The sequence below is a fragment of the Cheilinus undulatus genome, linkage group 14 (genome assembly GCF_018320785.1).
Source record: "Cheilinus undulatus linkage group 14, ASM1832078v1, whole genome shotgun sequence".
In the NCBI taxonomy this organism is placed as follows: domain Eukaryota; kingdom Metazoa; phylum Chordata; class Actinopteri; order Labriformes; family Labridae; genus Cheilinus; species Cheilinus undulatus.
Window position 1 is genome coordinate 45,701,938 of NC_054878.1, and position 21,252 is coordinate 45,723,189.

A 21,252-nucleotide genomic window follows, 5' to 3' on the forward strand; every position below is an offset into this window, starting at 1 on the left:
TCTTTTAGTGTTGAGATTTGTCTTTGACTCATGTACAGAGTAATGTCGTCTGCATACAGTGGTTCCAGTTTTACTGACAGACTGGCATCCAGTGGTGTCTGGATGACTGAAAATAAATCGAACATCTTCACATGACAGCAAACATTTACAGACTTTATATTAACGTGAACAAGCAAACAAATCCGAGTCTGCCACCATCTCAGAGTCCGTCTACAGTCTTCAGTCTAATCTCTGCCAGCACTGACAGGATCAGTGGATTTATACAGAAACAGAAGGAAGACACTTTTCATTCCATCTTAATATCAGTTTCAGTATAAAAATAAAAAAACAGAATGAAGGCAGATGTGTGATTTTGACTGAACATGCTTTAAAAATGTCAAGAAGACTCAGATGTCAGATTGTTTTCAGACCAGAGAAAAATCCATTTCCTTTCATTTCACATTTTTGTCAGTGCTATTTCTATAGCCATGAACAGAAATGAATAAATACTTATACCAATACCAACTTATAAACATTTAAATGCTTTATAAAATACATAAAAATGAGCACAAAGAAACGTTAGAGCTTCAAATGCTAACAGGAAATATCCCAGACATTCAAATAAAGAAGGAATAAAGACAGATCCAGTTATTATGAAAGAAGTTAGAACAAGTTAATTTATAAAACCACATCTGAAAATAAATTAACATTAATACCAGCTACATAAAAAGCCCTCCCTGATATTTCTGATATCTTTGACACTTCACGAAGCCGACTGAAAGGTCTGACATTGCTGCTTTAACTTCATCTTTAACCTCCAGGAAGAATGACAGGGTTAGGCATAAAAACATCTCAAATCGTGCATTTCAGTAAAAACTGTAAGTTGTGCGTTTGTTTCTTTTGTGCACTGAACTCAGAACACATTCCTGTTCTGTTTGGTCCTCTGTGGTTTCTGCAGCAGATTTGTGTTTCTACAGAGGTGAACCTGTTCTCCTACAGCAGACACAGTCATCTCCGTCTGTTCACAGCCGTGTGAAGGTAAGAACATCTGTCATCAGTGTCTACTGAAAGAAATCCATAAATACAATCATAAATATAGCTCTTTAAACAGCCCTGACAGAGGCTTTAAATGAGAGACCTCATTTAAAGATGTCAGACTAACGCTGCTGTTAGGACACGGTCTAATCGTCTATGGCAGGGGTGTCAAACTCAAGGCCCGGGGACCAAAACCGGATCATATGATATTTTTTATTCTAACTGGTCCACCAGTCTAAGTCTGCAGATTTCCTCCAGTATAAAAATGTAAACTTAACACTGATGATTTATAACATCACTGTTGAGTCATAAAAGTTAGAAAAAGTAAACAGTAAAAATAATTTGATATAAAGTCAGGAACGTAGGAGAAATTTGTGTTTTCTCTGTATTTCAATTTTGCATCTCACAATTATGACTACAAGTTATGGTTTTGACTTTTTATTTCACATTTTAACCTTTACATCCCATAACTTTGACTTTTGATCTCATATTTTTTATCTTTTAGATTCACAATATTAAATTCTAAACCCTATTTTGACCTTTTACAGTCATGATTTTGAATTTTATCTCAGTTTTTTAACCTTTTACAGTCATGATTTTGAATTTTATCTCATGTTTTAAACCTTTTCAACTTCTATCTTTGACTTTCATCTCATTTTTTACCTTTTAAACTCATTATTTGTAATTTTTTTTCATATTTTGACTTTTGACTAAAACTCATGAACTTGAATTGTATCCCATTTTTGCTGACGATTCCAACTCCTAACTTTCACTTGTATCTCATATTTTGACTGTTAAAAATCATGGTTTCAGTAATCTATCTCATGTTTTGCCTTTTCAAAACATTACTTTGACTTTAAACATCATTTTTTTAACTTTGAAATGTATACAGTCATGGACCAAAGTATTGGCACCCCTGGAATTTCTCCAGAAAATTCACTATTTCTCCCAGAAATTGTTGCAGTCACAAATGTTTTTGGTATACATGTGTTTTTTTCCTTTATGTTCATTGGAGCAACACAAAAAATCTGAAGAAAAAAGACAAAATTGACATGATTTTACACAAAACTCAAAAAATGGGCCGGACAAAATGATTGTCCCCCTTTTAAAACTGTGGGTAAATCATTTTATTTCCAGCATGTGATGCTCATTTAAACTCACCTGTGGCAGTAACAGGTGCTGGCAATCTAGAAATCACACCTGAAGCCAGTTAGAATGTCTAAAAGTTGACTCAGCCTTTGTGTTGTGTGTCTGTGTGTGTCACACCAAGCATGGAGGAGAGAAAGAGGAGCCCAGAATTGTCTGAGGACTTAAGAAGCAAAATTGTAGAAAAATATGAACAATCTCAAGGTTAAAGACCATCTCCAGAGATCCTGAAATTCCTTTGTCCACAGTGTGTAATACAATCAAGAAGTTTATAACCATGGAGCTGTGGCTAATCTCCCTGGATGTGGACGGAAGAGAAAAACTGACCAAAAAAAAAAAAAAATGCAACGCAGGATAGTTGGAATGGTGGATAAACATCCTCAGTCAACTTCCACACAGATTCAGGCTGTCCTGCAGACTCAGGGTGCAAAAGTGTCAGCTGGGACCATACGTGGTCATCTGAATGAGATGAAGCGCTATGGCAGGAGACCAAGGAGAACCCCACTGCTGATGAAGAGACATAAAAAAGCCAGACTGGAGTTTGCAAAAATGTACCTGAGTAAGCCTCAATCCTTCTGGGAGAACATTTTGTGGACAGATGAGACTAAGGTAGAGCTTTTTGGAAAAGCACGTCATTCTACTGTTTACAGAAAACAGAATGAGGCCTACAAAGAAAAGAACACAGTACCTACAGTCAAACATGGTGGAGCTTCAAGGATGTTTTGGGGTTATTTTGTTGCCTCTGGCACTGGGTGCCTTGACTGTGTGAAAGGAATCAAGAAATCTGGAGACTATCAAAAGATTTTGGGCCGCAATGTAGGTCCTAGTGTCAGAAAGCTGGGTCTGGGTCAGAGGTCATGGATGTTCCAGCAGGACAATGACCCCAAACATACCTCATAAAGTACCAAGAAATGGTTGGAGACAAAGCTGGAGAGTTCTGAAGTGGCCAGCAATGAGTCCAGATCTAAATCCCATTGAACACCTATGGAGAGATCTCAAAACTGCTGTTGAAGAAGCACACTTCAAATCTGAGAGACCTGGAGCAGTTTGAAAAAGAAGAGTGGTCCAAAATTCCAGCTGAGAGGTGTAAAAGCTTGTTGATGGTTAGAGGAAGTGATTGGTTTCAGTTATTTTTTCCAAGAGTGTGCAACCAAATATTAAGTTGAGGGTATCAATAATTTTGTCTGGCCCATTTTTTGAGTTTGGTGTAAAATTATGTCAATTTTGTCTTTTTTCTTCAGATTTTTTGTGTTGTTCCAGTGCACATAAAGGAAATAAACACATGTATACCAAAACATTTGTAACTGCAACAACTTCTGGGAGAAATGGTGAATTTTCTGTAAAAATTCCAGGGGTGCCAATACTTTCGTCCATGACTGTAAATTTGACTCTTTATCTCAGATTTTGAGTTTTTAACTCAACATGTTGACCTTAAAATGATTTAGGTTGTCAGTCTATGGTTAAATGTTGACCCTGTTAGGCCCTCAGGTGAGAACCAAATTCAGGATCCGGCCCCTGCTGTGACTGAGTCTGACACCCCTGGTTTAGGGTTTTTAACATGGGGAGAAATCTACAACTGTCCTAGCTTTAGTGGAACATCAGAGATAAGACCCATACCTGAGCCAAGCTGAGCTCCTGGAGTCTCACCTGCTGCTGTGAGTCTTAGTTGGAGCTTGTTGACCAGCTTGTCTTCTACTAGGAACCAGATTTCATACAGTAAAATCAGAGCACATGCTCTTCCTACAGTACAAAGAAAGTGTGTTAGATCTCCTTCTTCTGAATACCTCCAACTGATCCACAGAATGAAACCTAAAGTTCTGTGCTCTTGTGATTCTTCAGGTAAGTGTGTTTTCTGCAGAGAAATGCTGAAGGAGTCCGACAGTCTGAGGGTTCGAGTCTCTCCACCTTCAGGTTGTGGCTGTGCTTGATCAGACGTAGCTCACACCCAGAGCCGCAGCCTTCAGCGGAGCTTAGACTCTGTGATAAATTCACCGTCGTGTTGCTCTCGTGCTCGTCTCCCAGGGCAGCATGGAGACGTCTGAGTGTCTCCAAAGATCCAGGGAGTTGGCGGGCTTACAGCGAGGTCTCACGGGAGAAGCTGACAGAGGGCTCCAGCGTGACGCCGTTGGTTTTCTTCTGTAAAGGGCTGTCGCCGGGACAGTCGGTGGGAAGCTACGAGAGAAGGACAAAGACGTGGAATGTAATTATCTCACACTGAAGTAGCCAAAAACTCTGAGGCAGGGGCGTCCAAACTCTGGACAATCACACTGTTGGCAATCAAACAAATAATATCTGGTTTTCTAACTCCCTGATGCCTTTTGGCAGCAAATAGCAGAACCAATAGTATTCCAGGGGTGGAGCCAGGGGCAGTTAGGGCCAGACAGAGCCCCCTGATATCTGATTGGCCCCCCAAAAACCTGGAAATGATTGTCTATTTGCCTCGTCAGCCATTTGAGCGAGCATTTAATGTTCAGGAAGACCTCCAATCAGCTGATCTAACCCAAGCCCTCATCAGCTGACCCCCAGCTGATCTGCTCTTAGCACACTATTGGCTAATCTCTCTCATGCTGCCTTATTTAAAGGCTCATGCCAGGCCACACTTAGCCACGCTCTCTGCAACCCTCCTCCTTTATTCTGACCTAATCCATGTCATAACCCTGGTCTGGTGGACATTACAGTGGCCCCGCCATCCTTATGTATTTCTGTATGTGGACCTCAGAGGAAAAAGTCTGACACCCATGATCTAAGTCAGCGTTACTCAGCCAAAGAGACAAAGTGTTGAAAAATATCTTTGCAAGAGCCACAATCTAAGGGTGTAAAGTGGCAAAAACAGCTTAAAGTATAAATAAAAATAAGTTAAAGGTGGCAAAAATGGTCCAAAAGCAGCAAAAAATGGGTGAAAAGGGGTGAAAATGGGGAGAGGGGAGTGGAAAAGGGGTCAGAGAGTAGCAAAAATGGGTGAAAAGTGGAAAAAAATGAGTGAAAAGCAGTCAAGAGTGGAAAAAATGGGCACAAAATAGGAAACAAGTGGTATGTAATGGCATAAGGTAGCTTAAATGGGTGAAAAGTGGCAAAAAAACAGGAAAAAGGGAAAAAATGGGATAAAAGTGGCATTAAGAAGAGACAAAATTTGGGAAAAAAGGAAACAAGTGGTATGTAATGGCATAAGGTAGCTTAAATGGACGAAAAGTGGCAAAAAATGGGTTAAAAAAGGGTAAAAATTGGGAAAAGTGTCAAACAGACATTGCAAAAATGGGCAAAAAATTGGAAAAAATGATATTTAATGGTAGAAGGTAGATTAAAGGGCAAAAAAGTGGCAAAAAGGTGAAAAATGGCCAAAAAATGAAAAAAGGGTTGTTTAATGGTAAAATGTAGCTTAAATGGATGAAAAGTGGCAAAAATTGTGAAAATGTCAGGAAAGTTTCCCTTTTTTAAAGGTTTTCTGGGGGAAAATTTTTAAAATAAGACCGTGATTCCCAATGTGTGGCTCTCACTGGTCTAAGGTCTAGTAACTGGGGGCCCAGGGGCCACATGGGCATGTGATCGTGGAATCGTTTCAGCAAAGATGCGGTTGGCTGCCACATGGAGACGAAACGGTAAGCGTTTACAGATATGCTCACACTGGGACACGGTTTCAAAAAGTAGCGTTTACGGCCTCCCAAAACGCCGTCTAGTGTCAATGAAAGGCCGAAATGAGCAAAAACTTTAGTGTACAGCCCTTAAATATGTCTCTGTGTGGGCGGGGCCGTAGTGGCCCTCCATTATATAAAATCATACACGAGGAAAAACTGACAAAAAATCTGCAAAAACCCATAAAAATCAGACGTATTCTCGTGATATTCTTCACTTCTTTTTAAGACATTGCAAACGGACTTATTTCTAAAAAAAAAACCTTCTTTAAAACATGAATAAATAACAGACTATTAAGAATAATGTAGTCATAAAATACTCTGGTCTACTGCACTGAAGAGGTGTTTGAACGTGTAAATGCTGGTATGATAAATCCCGCTGAAAGGGATAAATATGTGCTCATTCTGCTGAATTATAAATAATTATAACAGTCTCGTTAAGAAGGCCCAGTAATTTTAACACGTTGGTCCTTTGGCAGTAAAAATAAACTGGATGGTTCCACCCATCCTGATCCAGATCTACAGATCTGAAGTCTCTTTTGAACCCACCGTTCTATGAAAGAGAGTTCTCTAATTCTTACTGGTCTGAACTAAAGGATAAGCTGTTTCAGACCGGGTCGGTGTTTGTTGAAATAACCCCAGTTAATCTCAGTCGACTCCAGTGAAGATGGTTGAAGCCTCCCGTTGATAAATCAGCCTCAGAGATATTCTCCCTCCTACCACCAGGTGGCAGCAAATGAAAAGCAGAAGATTCTGCAGATGGTGGTATTAGGCCATGAATCCACAGTAGCGCTGAGAAAAAGGTGGTTAAACTGGTAACCTCCTGAAGGTTTCTGGTCTGTTTTAATATTTTAGGGCTTTTGAGTGAATTCTCTGGGCAGAGAGCAAGGACAAAGGACAGGATGTATTTTCAGCTTTCTCTAAAAGGCTTTTTAAAGCAGGACTAAAGACTGGATAGAGAGTTCAAGAGCAGGTTTAACGGGTGGCTTGTGTCAGCCTTTAGAAGTCAGCAGAGATAATCAGCTGATGTAGTGGTCGGATGGATGGCGTTACTATTAGGAGGCCTAAAAGTGTTGTTTGTTAGAAGGACAGAACAGAAGATAGATGGTCTTCTCTGAGGGAGACTGTTCAGGGAGAGTTGAGACAGGATCAAGAATCTGCCGTCTGGTGGGAGTCCAGAGGAGGACAAAGATGCTCAGACTAAATACTGTCCTCTCAAAAGGGCAGTCCCAGAGAAAAGAGGCTCTGAAACACAACAAGAGACAGAAATGTTTGATGCTGACACTCACTGGCTGTATAAAAAATGGTAAAAATGTGGCAAAAAATGAGTGAAAAGAGACTAAAATGGTCAAAAACTGGCAAAAAAGTGGCAAAAAAACAGTGAAAAGTGGCAAAAAGAGGGAGGAAAATGCAAATTAAAAAAAATGAGTTAGAGGTGGAAAAAATGGTTTAAAAAAACTGAAAATGTGGCAAAAAATAGTGAGAAAATACTAAATTGGACAAAAGTGGCAAAATAGGGAAAAGTGGCATTCAATGGAAAAAGGCAGCTTAAATGGGTGAGAAGGGGCAAAACATGGCAATAAGAGGAAAAAATTCAAATAGCAAAAAGCAGGACGAAAAAGAAAAAAACAAGTAAAAAAGGACAAAAGAATTGGCAAACTTTGGCCAAAAAAGCTGTTAAATTGATTGAAAGTGGCAAAAAAAGGGGGGAAATTACAAATAAGGGCAATGGAAATATACAGACAAAAAACAAAGGATGATAATTTAAGCAAACTGGACAAGAGGGGGAAACAGACTGATTCATGTATAATTTCTGAGGTTAAAGTTGACCTTTCAAAGGTTTTCTGGGGAACAAATACTTCAAATAAAGAAATAAAAGAGCTACATGTTGAGTATCACTGATCTAAATATTCATGACCTTTGGGGTCAAACAGAAGCAGTGGCTCAGGGAAATCTTTGTGGTAGATTGGTCATCAAAAGTTGTCAGGTTCAACAAACTGGATGGATGCATGGATGGATGGATGTTAGATGGATGATTGGACGTTGGATATATAGATGTTGGAAGGATGGATGGACGTTGGATGGATGGATGTTAGATGGATGATTGGATATATGGATGTTAGATGGATGGATGGATGTTGGATGGATGGATGTTTGATGGATGGATGGATAATGGATGTTGGATGGATGGATGTTAGATGGATGTTGGATGGATGTTGGATGGATGTTGGATATATAGATGTTGGATATATGGATGTTAGATGGATGATTGGATATTGGATATATGGATGCTGGATGGATGGATGGATGGATGGATGGATGGATGGATGGATGGAAGGATGGATGGATGTTGGATATATGGATGTTGGATGATGGATGGATGTTGGATGGATGGATGTTAGATGGATGATTTGATGTTGGATATATGGATGTTAGATGGATGGATTTTGGATGGATGGATATTGGATGGATGGATGGATGGATGATGGATGATGGATGTTGGATGGATGGATGATGAATGTTGGATGGATGAATGGATGTTGGATGGATGGATGTTAGATGGATGTTGGATGGATGGATGGATGTTGGATATATAGATGTTGGATGGAGGGAATACTTGGTGGTTATTTTAGGCTCTGGAGTCTGAAACTTTTAATCATTTTCCCTTTAAGTGAACTTGTGCCTGAATGGATTAATGGATTCTGATTAGAAGCACACGGAGCATAACTTCACATTCCTGTTGGATAATTGAAGAGGATTATTATTTTAACATTTCCTATCATTGGGGGGAGGAAGAGAGAGCATCTGAGAGAGATAGTGCAGGATCATGTGATCCTGTCCTAGGTTAGCCCAACTGTAAGTGTTTTATTAAAAGATTGACTAAGAGGCCTGCAGAGGAGCACGCTTATAAAAGAAGGTATCTTAAAACCTGGCAGTTATACTGTCGACCCCGGTAAAATCTAGGGAAAGTATTAAAACTGGATACCGTCCAATCCCAGTACCAAATGAAGATCTGATGGAAGCCAAAGACCGGCTCTTGATAGCTGACATCTCTACTAAACAGATGGAGCGAGGTTGGCAGCAGTGGTGGTAGATCAGAGTTTACTGAACCTAAACATATCAAATTGAAGTGAGCCAGAGCTGCCAGCTGTGCTTCATTATTGGGAAGAACATCACTGAAACACCTCCACTCTGAGTCTCTGTGCACTTACTGCTAACAGGTGGTTCCCGTTTGCCCCCATGTTGACGTTGTGTCTTTTCAGCTCTGACTTGATTAAGGCTGGAACAGAAACACGAGAAGGCATTACATATCTGAAATTTGGTCTGAATGAACACAAACATGCATGCGTGTGAGAAGAATGTTCACATTTACCAGTCAGGAGGATTCCCAGGAAGATCCATGCACAGAGGAAGAGGTTTCCAGCCAGTGGGCCCTGGTCTGTGGTCAGCTTTCCCTGAATCAGAGTGAAAATGATCCCAAAGATCTGCACACACAAAGACATCTCCATGAATCTCAGCATCTCTCTAGGTCAGTGTTACCCAACCCTGCTCAACCAAAGAGCCAAATTGTTGAAAAATGTCTTTGCAAGAGCCACAATCTAAGAGGTGAAAAGAGGGAAAAATGGGTTAACGTGGCAATAAAGATGAGTCAAAGTGGTGAAATGGTACTAAAGCAGCAAAAGAAGCGGCAAAAATGGGCGAAAGTTGGCAAAAATTGTGAGAAAAGTGGAAAAATTGAATTAAAAATGAGTCACAAGTGGTGAAAATGAAGAGCACAAAAAATTGTGAAATGTGGCAAAAAATGAGTAAAGCAAAAAGCAAGACAAAAGAAGCAAACACTGGTGGAAAATGGCAAAAATGGGGAGAAAAATGTCAGAATTGATTAAAAAATGAGTTACAGATGATAAAAATGGTAAAAAAAAAAAAAAAAAACTGTAAAAATGCAACTCAAATGGGCAAAAGTCACAAAAATAGAAAAAGGGGGAAAAATGTGAAAATAGCTAAAAGCGGGATCAAAGAGGCAAAAACTGGTGGAATATTGGCAAAAATTGACAACAAAAAATGAGTCAGGTGGTAAAATTGGTCAAAAAAACAGTAAAAATGTGGCAAAAGTGAGTGAAAAGAGAATAAATTGGGCAAAAATGGGAAAAAAGTGGCATTCAATGGAAAAAGGCAGCTTAAATGGGTGGGAAGGGGAAAAACATGAAAAAAAGCAATAAACAGGACAAAAAAAAAGGCAAAAACTGTCAAAAAGGGCAAAAGAAGAGGCAAACTTTGGCTTAAAACATTGTAACAATAGATTAAAAGTGTCAAACAAGGAGGAAAAATTGCAAATAAGGGCAACGGAAACATACAAACAAAACAATAAATGTTGACATTTAAGCCACCTGTAGAAGAGTGGGGGACAAACAGATTAACTGGATGATTAATATCTGAGGTTAAAGTTTCCCTATTAAGGTTTTCTGGGGGAATAATATTTCAAATAAAGATGTAAAAGAGCCACATGTGGTTCAAGAGACACGCGTTGAGTATCACTGCTCTACATAATCCCAGTTTCATCCTCATCTAAAACTGTTTCTGTGCTCTTATGGACTTTAAACCAAACACTGTGAAATCTGCAGACATGAATCTGAGTCACATGACTCACCAGGAAGTGGTTCTGGCTTTGGCATGATTCTTTATCTTGTTGTGTTCATGTGAAAGAACGGCTGACCCCAGCCTGGGTTTCTGGTTTTAGCCTGCTCTAAACCCCGTCTTTAGACCTCCTCCGAGGATCCGTGCGTTACCTGAGCGAAAGCATTGAGCAGTCCAGACGATGTTCCCTCAGACTCCGGGTACGTGATCTCTACTCCAAACTCAAATCCCAGAGGGAGGTACCCGGTCATGAAGAACCTAAGGAGACCGTCAGAGGAGATCAGACTGAAACTCTGAACATGTCTACCAATCATTTTATAAAGATATCCATGTTTATTGGTCTTTAAATATGAACCTCAGGTGTTCCCGTAGTTTCAGCTCCATGTAATCATGCCCTTCTAACTCCTCATGCATACAGCAGGTTTGTTTAAGCCTAAACAACATTTATGGGGACGGAGAGGATGAATAAAACTGTTTGTTTTGACAGCAGTGTAGTCAAAGAGAGGAAAAGTCACACCCTTACATGCTTCTGATCTAGCTGCTTAAACTGTCCCAGCTTTTCTGGAGGAATCAGTAATGTAGTCGAATTTAAAACTTAAATCCACAATAAATTTAGTAATTCTTTGATTTCTAAACCAACACTTCTGTTAAGTAGAGGCTGTTAGTTATGGGCTATTACTGATATTTATTATGGTTTGATTGTTAATCACGATTTCATCTGATCATTTATCCACTAACAAACATTTAACCAATAAAAACTCTTCAGCAGGGAGAATAAAACCAGACCAGAGGATGCAGGGGTGTGTCTCTGTCAGACTGTTACTGTGAGACCCTGTCTCTGTGGGACTTACTGTGAGACCCTGTCTCTGTCAGACTGTTACTGTGAGACCCTGTCTCTGTCAGACCGTTACTGTCAGACCCTGTCTCTGTCAGACTGTTACTGTGAGACCCTGTCTCTGTCAGACTGTTACTGTGAGACCCTGTCTCTGTCAGACTGTTACTGTGAGACCCTGTCTCTGTCAGACTGTTACTGTGAGACCCTGTCTCTCCCTGTCCTCTATTTTAAGGCTCCTCCACCTAAACGTTGCTGTCATTTGTGTTATAGATAACGCTGACAGACGGCTGCTCTTCCTCTCTGACAGAGATCAGAGTTATCTGAGTTGTCTCGTGTGAAATGCTCCTGTACGGTTCTCTAAACGCCACACTGAAGCGTGTCTGACTCAGTTTAAGTGAATGGCCTCAGGGCTGTAGAGGAGGTTTTACCGTCAGGTGTTACCACAACATAGAGAGTCATGTTACAGCTGAAAAGGTCAGATCTGGTTTACTTCAACATTCACAGACTTCAGTTCATCATTAAAAGTCCATTTTATCATCACGAGTATTTTATCACAAGGACAGTTTTTACCCAAGCACTCCAGCGGTGAAGAAGACCAGGTAGATGTTGTTGAGATTCAGCGTGAGCGTGAAGACCACCATTCCCAGGAAGGACAGGATGTAGACGATGAGAGTGGTGATCCTGTAGAGGCAGAAACACATCAGGCATAAGATTACTGTGCCAGGAAGCATTTTAGTCAGAGATTACAGGGAATAGTTCCTCCTTCAGTAACCATCCTTTATATAAAGGCCTCATCCTTTTACCCACAATCCTCACGTCAGTCAGGAAAACTCTCGTCATACATTTACCATTTTATTGTAAACAGATCTACAGTTTTATGTGGCGAGAAGACTGCTCTAAAGATGCTCCTTGGTTAGTCTGCAGCATGCTTTGACTTTCAGGGGGTGTATAGTTATAAACCCTCATATGGATAGATGTATTAATGAGAATGTATACTGAAGAGACTAAATGTAGATTAATGCATAATAATCTAAATGTGAGGATGCAGCAAGCTTTGGTCTATAAAGGAGGAGGCTGGGGTGGAAGAGGTGAAGCTTTAGTCTATAAAGGAGGAGGGTGGGGTGGAGGAGGTGAAGCTTTAGTCTATAAAGGAGGAGGCTGGGGTGGAGGAGGTGAAGCTTTAGTCTATAAAGGAGGAGGCTGGGGTGGAGTAGGTGGAGCTTTAGTCTATAAAGGAGGAGGCTGGGGTGGAGGAGGTGGAGCTTTAGTCTATAAAGGAGGAGGCTGGGGTGGAGGAGGTGGAGCTTTTCCAGCCGCAGCATGGTTGATCAGCCTTAATACCAGCAGGCTTTAGCGAGAAGTAGGTCATATTCAAATGGACTGCTGTGTTGAGAGAAAGAGCTGTGATTGGCTGTAGGAGCTGGGAGGTGATCAGTTAGACTGGAATGAAGCAGCTGTCACTGGTAAACATTCATCATTCTGGGTTCAGGATTTTGGGGTACCTACTTGTATGTCTTTGTATGGTCCAACCACAGGCCACAGAGGATAGAGCCAACCATCCCAGCAACAACCAGGGTCAAACCAATCCTCCCAGCATTCAACTCCTGGTTCTGGGGAAAGGACAGAACACAAATATGTTTGCATAACCTCAGCAGACACAAAGAGCTGACTAAAAGGTCTGAGTGCACCTTTAATCTCATGAAACCGGTCACTGGTGGATTATAACCCAGTCACATGCTGTTTGGGAACATACAGAGCACATAGGTGAAGGTTATCACCTCAGAAGGACTGAGTGTGTTTCTGTGGGAGAGAGTCATTCAGTCATCTGACAGTTCAGAGTTTTAAAGTTCATATGAGGGTGAAAGTGTTGTACACGTGTGTGTCACATAATGAGAGAAAGCTCCTCTAAGCCCACAGCCGTGTACTACTAAAGGGAAATTTTACAGAAATCTGATGAACTTCTGGAAATGAGTGATGCCATATGAATGTAGTTTTGTCCCGTTTAAACTCCTCTACACAAAAATCCATCAATGAAGCACTGGCTCTGCCTGAGATAGAAATAAAATGAGATCCATACATGTTCTGATACTGGAGAATCAAATTAGAATCACTAGGGACTGAATTTGGGGAAACTTCTTGTTTTTGATAGCCAAAAATGAAAGACAAACTCCAGAATGCTTTGTTACCAAAATGCTGCCAGTATGTTGGAGCAGTGGTGTGGTTTCTCTTAGCAGGCTGGGATAAAAATCTGACTGAAGCTCTGTGAGCTCTTCTAATCATGTCTGAGGTTAAAGTGTGAAGTCCTACACCAATCCTTATGTTTAAAGCAGTTTTTACTTAAATGGAGTCATTGGTTGGTTTAGGGCTGCTGAAGACAACCAGCACTGAGAGTTTTCTTGTTTTATTGATCAATCTATAGCAATGATCATCAACAGGCGGCCAGGAGGCCACATCAGGCCCACAAAGCCTCCTGTCTGGCCCCCGAAAGATCATTAAATTCAGAAAAGAAGATTTTAAGAGTATCCTTTTGCTTTAAATGTCTGCAGCTGTTAAATCTATCCCACAAACAATTAACATTAAAACAGTTTTAGAATGACTGAACATTTGATCTGTTTTACAAAAATTTACTGTCAAATTAGTCGATATTTAAAAAATGGTTAAGGTTGGCAGAAGTGCTGCAAAAATTGGCAGAAAAAAGTTGTGAAAAGAGGTTAAAGTGTGTCAAAAATAGTAAAGGAGGAAAAAGGGGCAAAAGGTATCAAAAATTGGTTACAAATGACAAAAAAAATTGTGCAAGAAAGTAAAGAAAAGGGGTTAAAAGTGGCAGAAATTAAAGAAAAGCGGCAAAAATTGATAAAAGAGTGGCATAAAGGGGATAAAACATGCAGGAAGTGTGGTTGAAAAGGGGTTAAAATTATGCAAAAATTAGGTTAAAGAGGCAAAAAGTATCAAAAAGGGGTTAAATGTGTCGAAATGGGTTAATATTGGTGCTAAATGACAATCAGGGAGGGCCCATTCTCTGGGATTTTCAGGGGTCCGGCCAATCCTGTTGTCAGGCCTGCTGCATTCTAGATAACAGGGATAGATCTCACTGGTAATGACTAAAAATGCCCTGTAGTTTAAAGGAAAATACAAATACTACTGCAGTAATATTTCAATCAGACCAAAATATTTAATTTTTGTGTATTTCAAAGTCTGGCCCCCAGAGATTCTGTTGAGACTAAATCTGGCCCTGGTGCAGATGGACTTGATGAACCCTGATCTATAGCCTAGAGCAGTGATACTCAACATGTGGCTCTTTTATGTCTTAATCTGAAATATTATTCCCCCAGAAAACCTTAAAAAAGGGAAACTTTGTCCTCAGAAATTATCCGTTGGCAGTCACATTATTCAGTTTGATTGCACACATAGAGTTTGCTTTATTTGTCAATCCTGTCTTTTTATTGTCTGTACATTTCCACCACACTTACTGGCATTTTTTGCCACTTTTAATCCATTTTTACTGCTTCAAGCCCACTTTTGCCATTTTTGACTATTTTCCCACCTTTTTTCTGCTTTTGCCCGTTTTATTAACTTTGCACTCATTTTTGCAATGACTATGCTGTTTTTCTCACCATTTTTGACACCTGTAACTCATTTTTTTGTCCCTTCTCACCCATTTTTGGCAACTTTCTGCCCTTACTCTGCCAATTTTCTTCCTACCTTACCCCTTTTGAACCATTTTTGCCACCTTCTAGCTGCTTTTTTTGGACCATTTTTGCCACTCTGCTGCTTTTTTTTCCCACTTTTCCCACCTTTTGCTGCTTCTGGCTCATTTTAGCCACTTTTCACTCATTTTCCTGCCATGTTTTTACTGCTTTATGCCAGTTTTGCCACCTGTAACTCATTTTTTTGTCACTTCTCACCCGTTTTTTGCAACGTACTGCCAATATTCTGCCAATTTTCTGCTTATTTTATGCCTTCTTTGCCCCTTTTGCCTCATTTTTGCCACTCTCTGCTGCTTTTTGCCCACTCTTCCCACCTTTTGCTGCTTTTGGCTCATTTTAGTCACTTTTCACTCATTTTCCTGCCATGTTTTTCCTGCTTTTTGACTCTTTTTACCACCTGTAACTCATCATTTTTGTCAATTTTTAGTCATTTTGCCACTCTCTTGCCCTATTGTAGTCACCTTTTTTGCTTTTTTTTCACCATTTTTGCCACCTTTAACTCATCTTTGTTGCCACGTTAACCCATTTTTTGCCACTTTTCACCTCTTACATTGTGGCTCTTGCAAAGGGATTTTCAACAATTTGGCTCTTTGGATGAGCAGGGTTTGGTAACGCTGGCCTAGAGATTTGGGTGGCTGATATTTCTAAGCTCATTTTATCTGATACTGATATTTACCTGAGAAGAACACCTGTCAACGAGAGGCTGAGCCAATCAGAGCAGAGAAAGGAAGTAGACAGCCTGGTAAATGTTTCATGTTTGGGGTTTCAGAATCTTCAGTCACAGTGGGGCCCCACCTGATAGCACACCTGTACATTCTGCCGATATCTGAGGCCAGTTTGTGGTTTACACTGCTGATAAACAGCCAATGAATCAGCTCTAAATGTTGGCAGAAATGTTCTTCTCTACGGATACGGAGATTTGGACAGCCCTACTGATCCAGCTCCAGTCCCAGTCTGAAGAACCCCACAGAACTGTGCAGTCTGACCAAATGTGATGCTGCAGCAGTCACAGATTGAGCAGCATGAATCTAAAGCTACATAAGTATTCTGACTATCAGCAACACCTTCTCCTGGTTCTCCTTCATAAATGGCTCATTACTGGCAGATTGTTGAAGTTCTGGGTTCAAAGTTAAACTCACACGGTCAACAATGAGAAGCTGGTTCATTTTTGAGGTTTAAGAAGAAATGTGAAAGATCTGAGCTCTAACGTCAGCCTGCAGAGAAACCATCAGCTGGTGAGACGCTTACATGTCAGAAGAACCCTGTCATTAATGAGGAGGCTTGGACTTACTCATAGCATGGATGAAGGTTATTTCAAACCAGCCTCAGCCTCTGCTGGTCAGTTTTAATATGAGTGTGAATAAAAACAGACTCTCACTCCTCTGGTGTGTTTGTGCAGCACTAACAGTGATGGTGGACCTCAGGCATGCGTGAAAACAGCTGATGAACCCAGACAATAAGCTCATGTCTTGTTAAAACCAGCACATTTACAAACCCAGCTCTCTCTCTCTTTTATGAGCTTTAAAAAAACCTGCTGAACGTTCGTCTTAGGAGGGAGAGTCGGTGAAATCAGATCTCTCCATTGTTAGCTGTTTGACCTGCTCTATGCTCTAACCTTTAAAATGTGACGATAGCTGAGGATCAACACAAAGATCAGCAGTAATCTGACCTCAGGGAAAGACTTAATACCCTTTCTTCAGTCTCTGAAAGAAGAGGCAACTGTGGAAGAACGAACCGTCTAAAACACCAGGATCCAACCAGGAAGAATAAAAAGAGAACCACCATCAACGGCTGTGGCTGTATTTAAAATTTAGTGGATGAGATCAAAGTTTAACTCTCAGAGACCGATGCAGCCGGGGGCGGCTAAAAATAGCTACCGCTCCAAAATGTTTAATAACCTTTTAACAGTTTATCCTATCAAAATGCTTTAAAAACTGGATGAAAGCTGAGATTCCGAGCTTTCTGGTGGTACCATGAATGTCTCGTTTGAATGCACACAGCCTCCGCAACGAGCGCAGAAATGCGATTGTGATTTGCTGCAAAAGCAAACTTCCTTAGGTTATGTCCCAGTTCAAATTGAAAAAGCACAAAATCTCTGCAGGCATTTTTCAACATTTCTGGTAAATTCATCCATTCTGAGACCAAGTACGTGTAAAACTGGAACAAAATATGAGTTACACTGAAAGTCTAAGTTTTCCTGATTAAAATGATGTATGGCACTTGATGTTGACTACTAGCAGATATTTTTTAAGACAACATGAATGCAGATGAGTCAGGCGTGGTCTAGGTCTTTAAGGGTTAAAGTGCTGAAACAACTCTTTTCCCATGTGACTGACCACATCATCATCATCATCATCATCATCACCATCATCATCTCCCTAAGCCCCAGCTCTACAAACATCCCAGGATGAATCTCTTTTGTGTGTTTTACCTTGTAGCAGGCCATGATCATCTGATTGAGCAGTGTAGAGACAGAGTAGAAGGAGCCGGTCATTATTCCTGCACACAGACAGAGAGGAAAGAGAGAGTAATGTTAGTTTTTGTCTGTCTGTCTAAAATTAATCTGCTGAGCATGAAACTGGATCTGACCGTGATGAAGGTCTGGGAGTGAGTGTGGCGTTTTTAAATTGAATTCTTATGTGAAAAAAGGGCCACTAATAACATAAAACCTTCTCTGACAGTCAGATAAAAGCACAAAGATAAGGCCTAACAGGACATTTCACTAGAAGGAGAAGCATGTTTACAGGGATTTAAGGATGTATTTGTTTTCCATAGCAGTAATCATTCAGATGTGTCTGCAAAAGCTGCAGTTCCTTCAATGGCCACTTGGGGCTGTCTCCAAAAGTGAGTTCATCTCCATAGAGCCCCATGTAATAAAAAAATGCCAGACTCAGCATATTAACAGTCTGAAATCAAATGTCCTGGTCTCTAAGGCTGCTCGGGATAACTGCATGTCACCTTCCAGTCATTTTGACTTTTACATGAAGTTTTAAGTCTAAACAACACCTGGTCCTAATATTTATGTGAAGGAGTCGAAAACTCAAGACAGATGTGAGATTAAAACACATCCAGTGATTGGTTTCTCTTTCTGCTCCAGTCTTACCGTAGCTGATGAGCAGGAGAACAAACGCTTTGTTCTTAGCCAGGTTGAGGATGGATTGTCTGTAGGAGTAATCCTCAGGAGGACAGTCTGGTAGGACAGCCTGGGCGTGACTAGGAGGAAGGTCAGGTCGGTCCTTTATAACTGTGAAAACACAGAGAAAAAGCTGGACTGGTAGAGCGCTTATCTAAACAACTCAAACATCTACAGGGTTAGGGAAAGGGGCTGTAAATGTGAATATCTGTTGTACGTACCTACGACAGTGAGAAGGAAAAGTACAGTTGAGACAGCTGCTGTTCCATAAAACATGATGCTGATATTGTGACCTGTCAGCTCCATGTTTTCTGGAGTGTTAGGAACCAAAACTGGAGGCAGCAGGAAACCAATGGCTGTTCCGAGCTGAGAATGAGGAAAACAGAAAAAAATACTAAGATTTACAGCTGATATAGACTGATATTTACAGCTGATATAGACTGATATTTACAGCTGATATAGACTGATATTTACAGCTGATGTAGACTGATATTTACAGCTGATATAGACTGATATTTACAGCTGATATAGACTGATATTTACAGCTGATATAGACTGATATTTACAGCTGATATAGACTGATATTTACAGCTGATATAGACTGATATTTACCTTTCTATGATGAATTTATCTTTGATTTTAAGCTTATTTCTGCAGATACCAGTATCATACTGATTATGTCGTACATCCCTAACATTTTCAGAAATTTTAACTCCCTACAAAAGTTGTCAAATTTTATATGTTTGTAATAAAAAGCCTTGTATAGAACTCTTTATGATTCTATGATGTTGGAGGTCCTGTATAGCACAGTAAGATAAAGAGAAAAAATAATATTTCTTTCACATAGTTGAGGTATTACTTTAAAACCTCTCTCAAACATGAGCGTGTTAATTATTTTTGAATGGTTTCTTTTCTAAAATGACAACTATTTTATAAAATAAATGTGTTTGGAAATGTTCTGGGCATCCTCAGCCCAGAACATTTCTTGTTTGGCCCCGGATGTTTTTTTTTTTAACCTTGTAAGGAATGAACCAGAAGTGTACATTAACGGAGCAGCCCTATAACACTAAAGGAGAGGGTAGTTATGTAATTTCCTGGCTTCAGTGAATGCAACGCAGGCATGACACCATGATCAATCAGAGAGGAGTTGTATGGAGGCGGAGTATCCTCTGTGTTTTTTGGAATTATACAGAGTAACCAGTCACAGCTCTCCCCACAGTCTTCCTCCTGTAAGCACTGAGTAGAGGACAGACATGTCAATCAGTCAGCACCTACAGCCTCATCCAAGCCCCGCCTCTAGCCTCAACTCTCATGAGCCAAACACAGCCTGGTTTGCTGACACACACCGGCGGTAGTTTGTTCAAAATTAGCTGACACACAAGAAACAACTGCACAGGAGGAAGGACTTCTGAAGCAAAGAGAGAAGTTTTGGTTTATTTTCAGTGAATGTTGGAGGAAACCCTGACGGTTCAAACCCCGCGGGTCCAGTTTAGCTAACCTCCGGGCAGGTGCCGCTGCCACTCAAACCTCTCCTCAAAACCACCATCAGGTCCAGGAAAGTCTTCAGCTAGTAACATGAAACTCTGCATGAAAAACCTGATAATCGACCCCTAAACGGCTGCAGCAGCAAGATCATACCCGTTTCTATAGAGCGCAGTTTTTCATCCTTCAGACTGACTCAGAAACCACCATGTCAGCAGTTTAATGGAACCGAAGAGACTTACGGACTTCCTACGAACTGTACAGAGGACTAACCTGCTCAGAAAACTGAAAAGATGCTCCGTGAGGGCGTGTAAGCTGTCTGTAAACATCTAAAGGTAGGCTTCATCTCACCTGTGATAAAATCAGAATTATATTCTGCAGTCATGCATGTTTGGGAGTATAGAGGTGCTCCTATGGAGCTGCTGTCTGTGCTGTCCCACACCTGCTGTTTAAGCTGAAATGAGGTTAAAGTTATTGTGCATAGCTGTTGTTTTTCTATGCGTTATTGTTACATGCAGCAACAGGCCTGCATGTTAACTCATACAGACTATAATACTGTTGACAATTTCAGGACTTTTGTGATGCAAAAGCCTGTTTGCATTTTGCTTTTGACGTGCTGTCATCGTTTCTTGAGAGAGAGAGAGAGAGAGAGAGAGAGAGCATACATCATGCACTCAACAGGAGGACAAATAGGAGATAAAACCATCAGTGGAGATGCACGAGTCATCTTCTTTTTAACAGTGTGTGTTACGATCATCTCTGGGAAACCTGTTGTGCGCAATGCGCATACGTCCTGTGTCTGAGGCGAAAATTCCAGTCTCTGAAATGTTATAATTTATTATTCATTTAAGTGTTGAGCAAAATGGACTCTTAATAGCTTACATGCAACACCTTATTCACAGTGAAGGCTCCAACAGACGTGGCTCTGATGAATGAAGAGTTTATAATCCAGAGAGCAGTGATGATCAGCTAGCACATGTTAGAGTGCTTTTAAAAGACAGCAATGATCCATTAAAACACTGAATGGCTCTGTGCTGCAGTCTTCACTGGTAAACTGAGAAATACTGTCAGACTAGATCAGGGGTCATCAAGTACATTTGCATTAGGGCCAGATTTAGTCTTGACAAAGACTCTGGGGGCCAGACTTCAAATAAACAATCATGAATAAAGATGTTGGTCTGATTAACATATATTTAGTATCAGTGTTTTCTTTCAAAATGCAGGAAATGTTCAGGCATTACCAGTTAGATATATCCATATTATCAATAATGCAGCAGGCCACAAGGAGACAGACCTGCCCACAGAACTGTCCGTCCCCTGTTGTGATTTAGCACCAAGATTGACTCATTTTACACTCTTTGACCCATTTCCACTAATTCATTTGGCCATTTCTTTAACATTTTTTGCCACTCTTTGATCATTTTTGCCCCTTTTAATCCAGTGTTTGACACTTTTCATCCATTTTGCCACTCTTAAACCCCTTTCCACTACTTTGCCAGGCTATTTTGCTTTATTTTTCCCACTTTTATGCCATTTTTAAAAATACTTTTTGCCCTTTTCATTACTTCTTGCACCATTTCCGACACTTTAAACACATTTTTGAACCTTATTGACTAATTTTATCATCCTGTTTCTACTCAGTATTAATACCATCATATCTTTGGCCCTTTT

At 40.4% G+C, this 21,252-nt stretch overlaps 2 protein-coding genes across 5 annotated transcripts in view; one reads left to right on the forward strand and one right to left on the reverse strand.

Moving 5' to 3' along the window:
• Positions 1-21,252, reverse strand: part of flvcr1 (FLVCR heme transporter 1) — a 23,231-nt gene continuing 1,979 nt past the window's right edge. Inside the window, exons 2-11 of one of the 4 annotated variants that reach the window (XR_005992821.1) lie at positions 18,321-18,465; positions 18,070-18,210; positions 17,398-17,465; positions 12,766-12,869; positions 11,830-11,940; positions 10,577-10,682; positions 9,163-9,274; positions 9,002-9,069; positions 3,778-4,332; positions 1-1,040 (exon numbers count right to left, since the gene is read on the reverse strand). Coding sequence is in view for 3 of the 4 variants with exons in the window: in XM_041804784.1 (XP_041660718.1) it covers positions 4,234-4,332; positions 9,002-9,069; positions 9,163-9,274; positions 10,577-10,682; positions 11,830-11,940; positions 12,766-12,869; positions 17,398-17,465; positions 18,070-18,210; positions 18,321-18,465 (954 nt within the window). In the remaining variant the exon portion in view is untranslated. Of the gene's footprint in view, positions 1,041-3,498; positions 4,333-6,910; positions 7,035-8,799; positions 8,901-9,001; positions 9,070-9,162; positions 9,275-10,576; positions 10,683-11,829; positions 11,941-12,765; positions 12,870-17,397; positions 17,466-18,069; positions 18,211-18,320; positions 18,466-21,252 lie in introns of those variants that run through there. The other 3 variants (XM_041804784.1, XM_041804785.1, XM_041804786.1) reach the window with 3 other exon arrangements.
• Positions 19,466-21,252, forward strand: part of LOC121521065 (spermatogenesis-associated protein 45-like) — an 11,033-nt gene continuing 9,246 nt past the window's right edge. The window contains exon 1 of the mRNA XM_041804787.1: positions 19,466-19,916. The gene's annotated coding sequence lies outside the window, so the exon portion shown is untranslated. The remainder of the gene's footprint in view (positions 19,917-21,252) is intronic.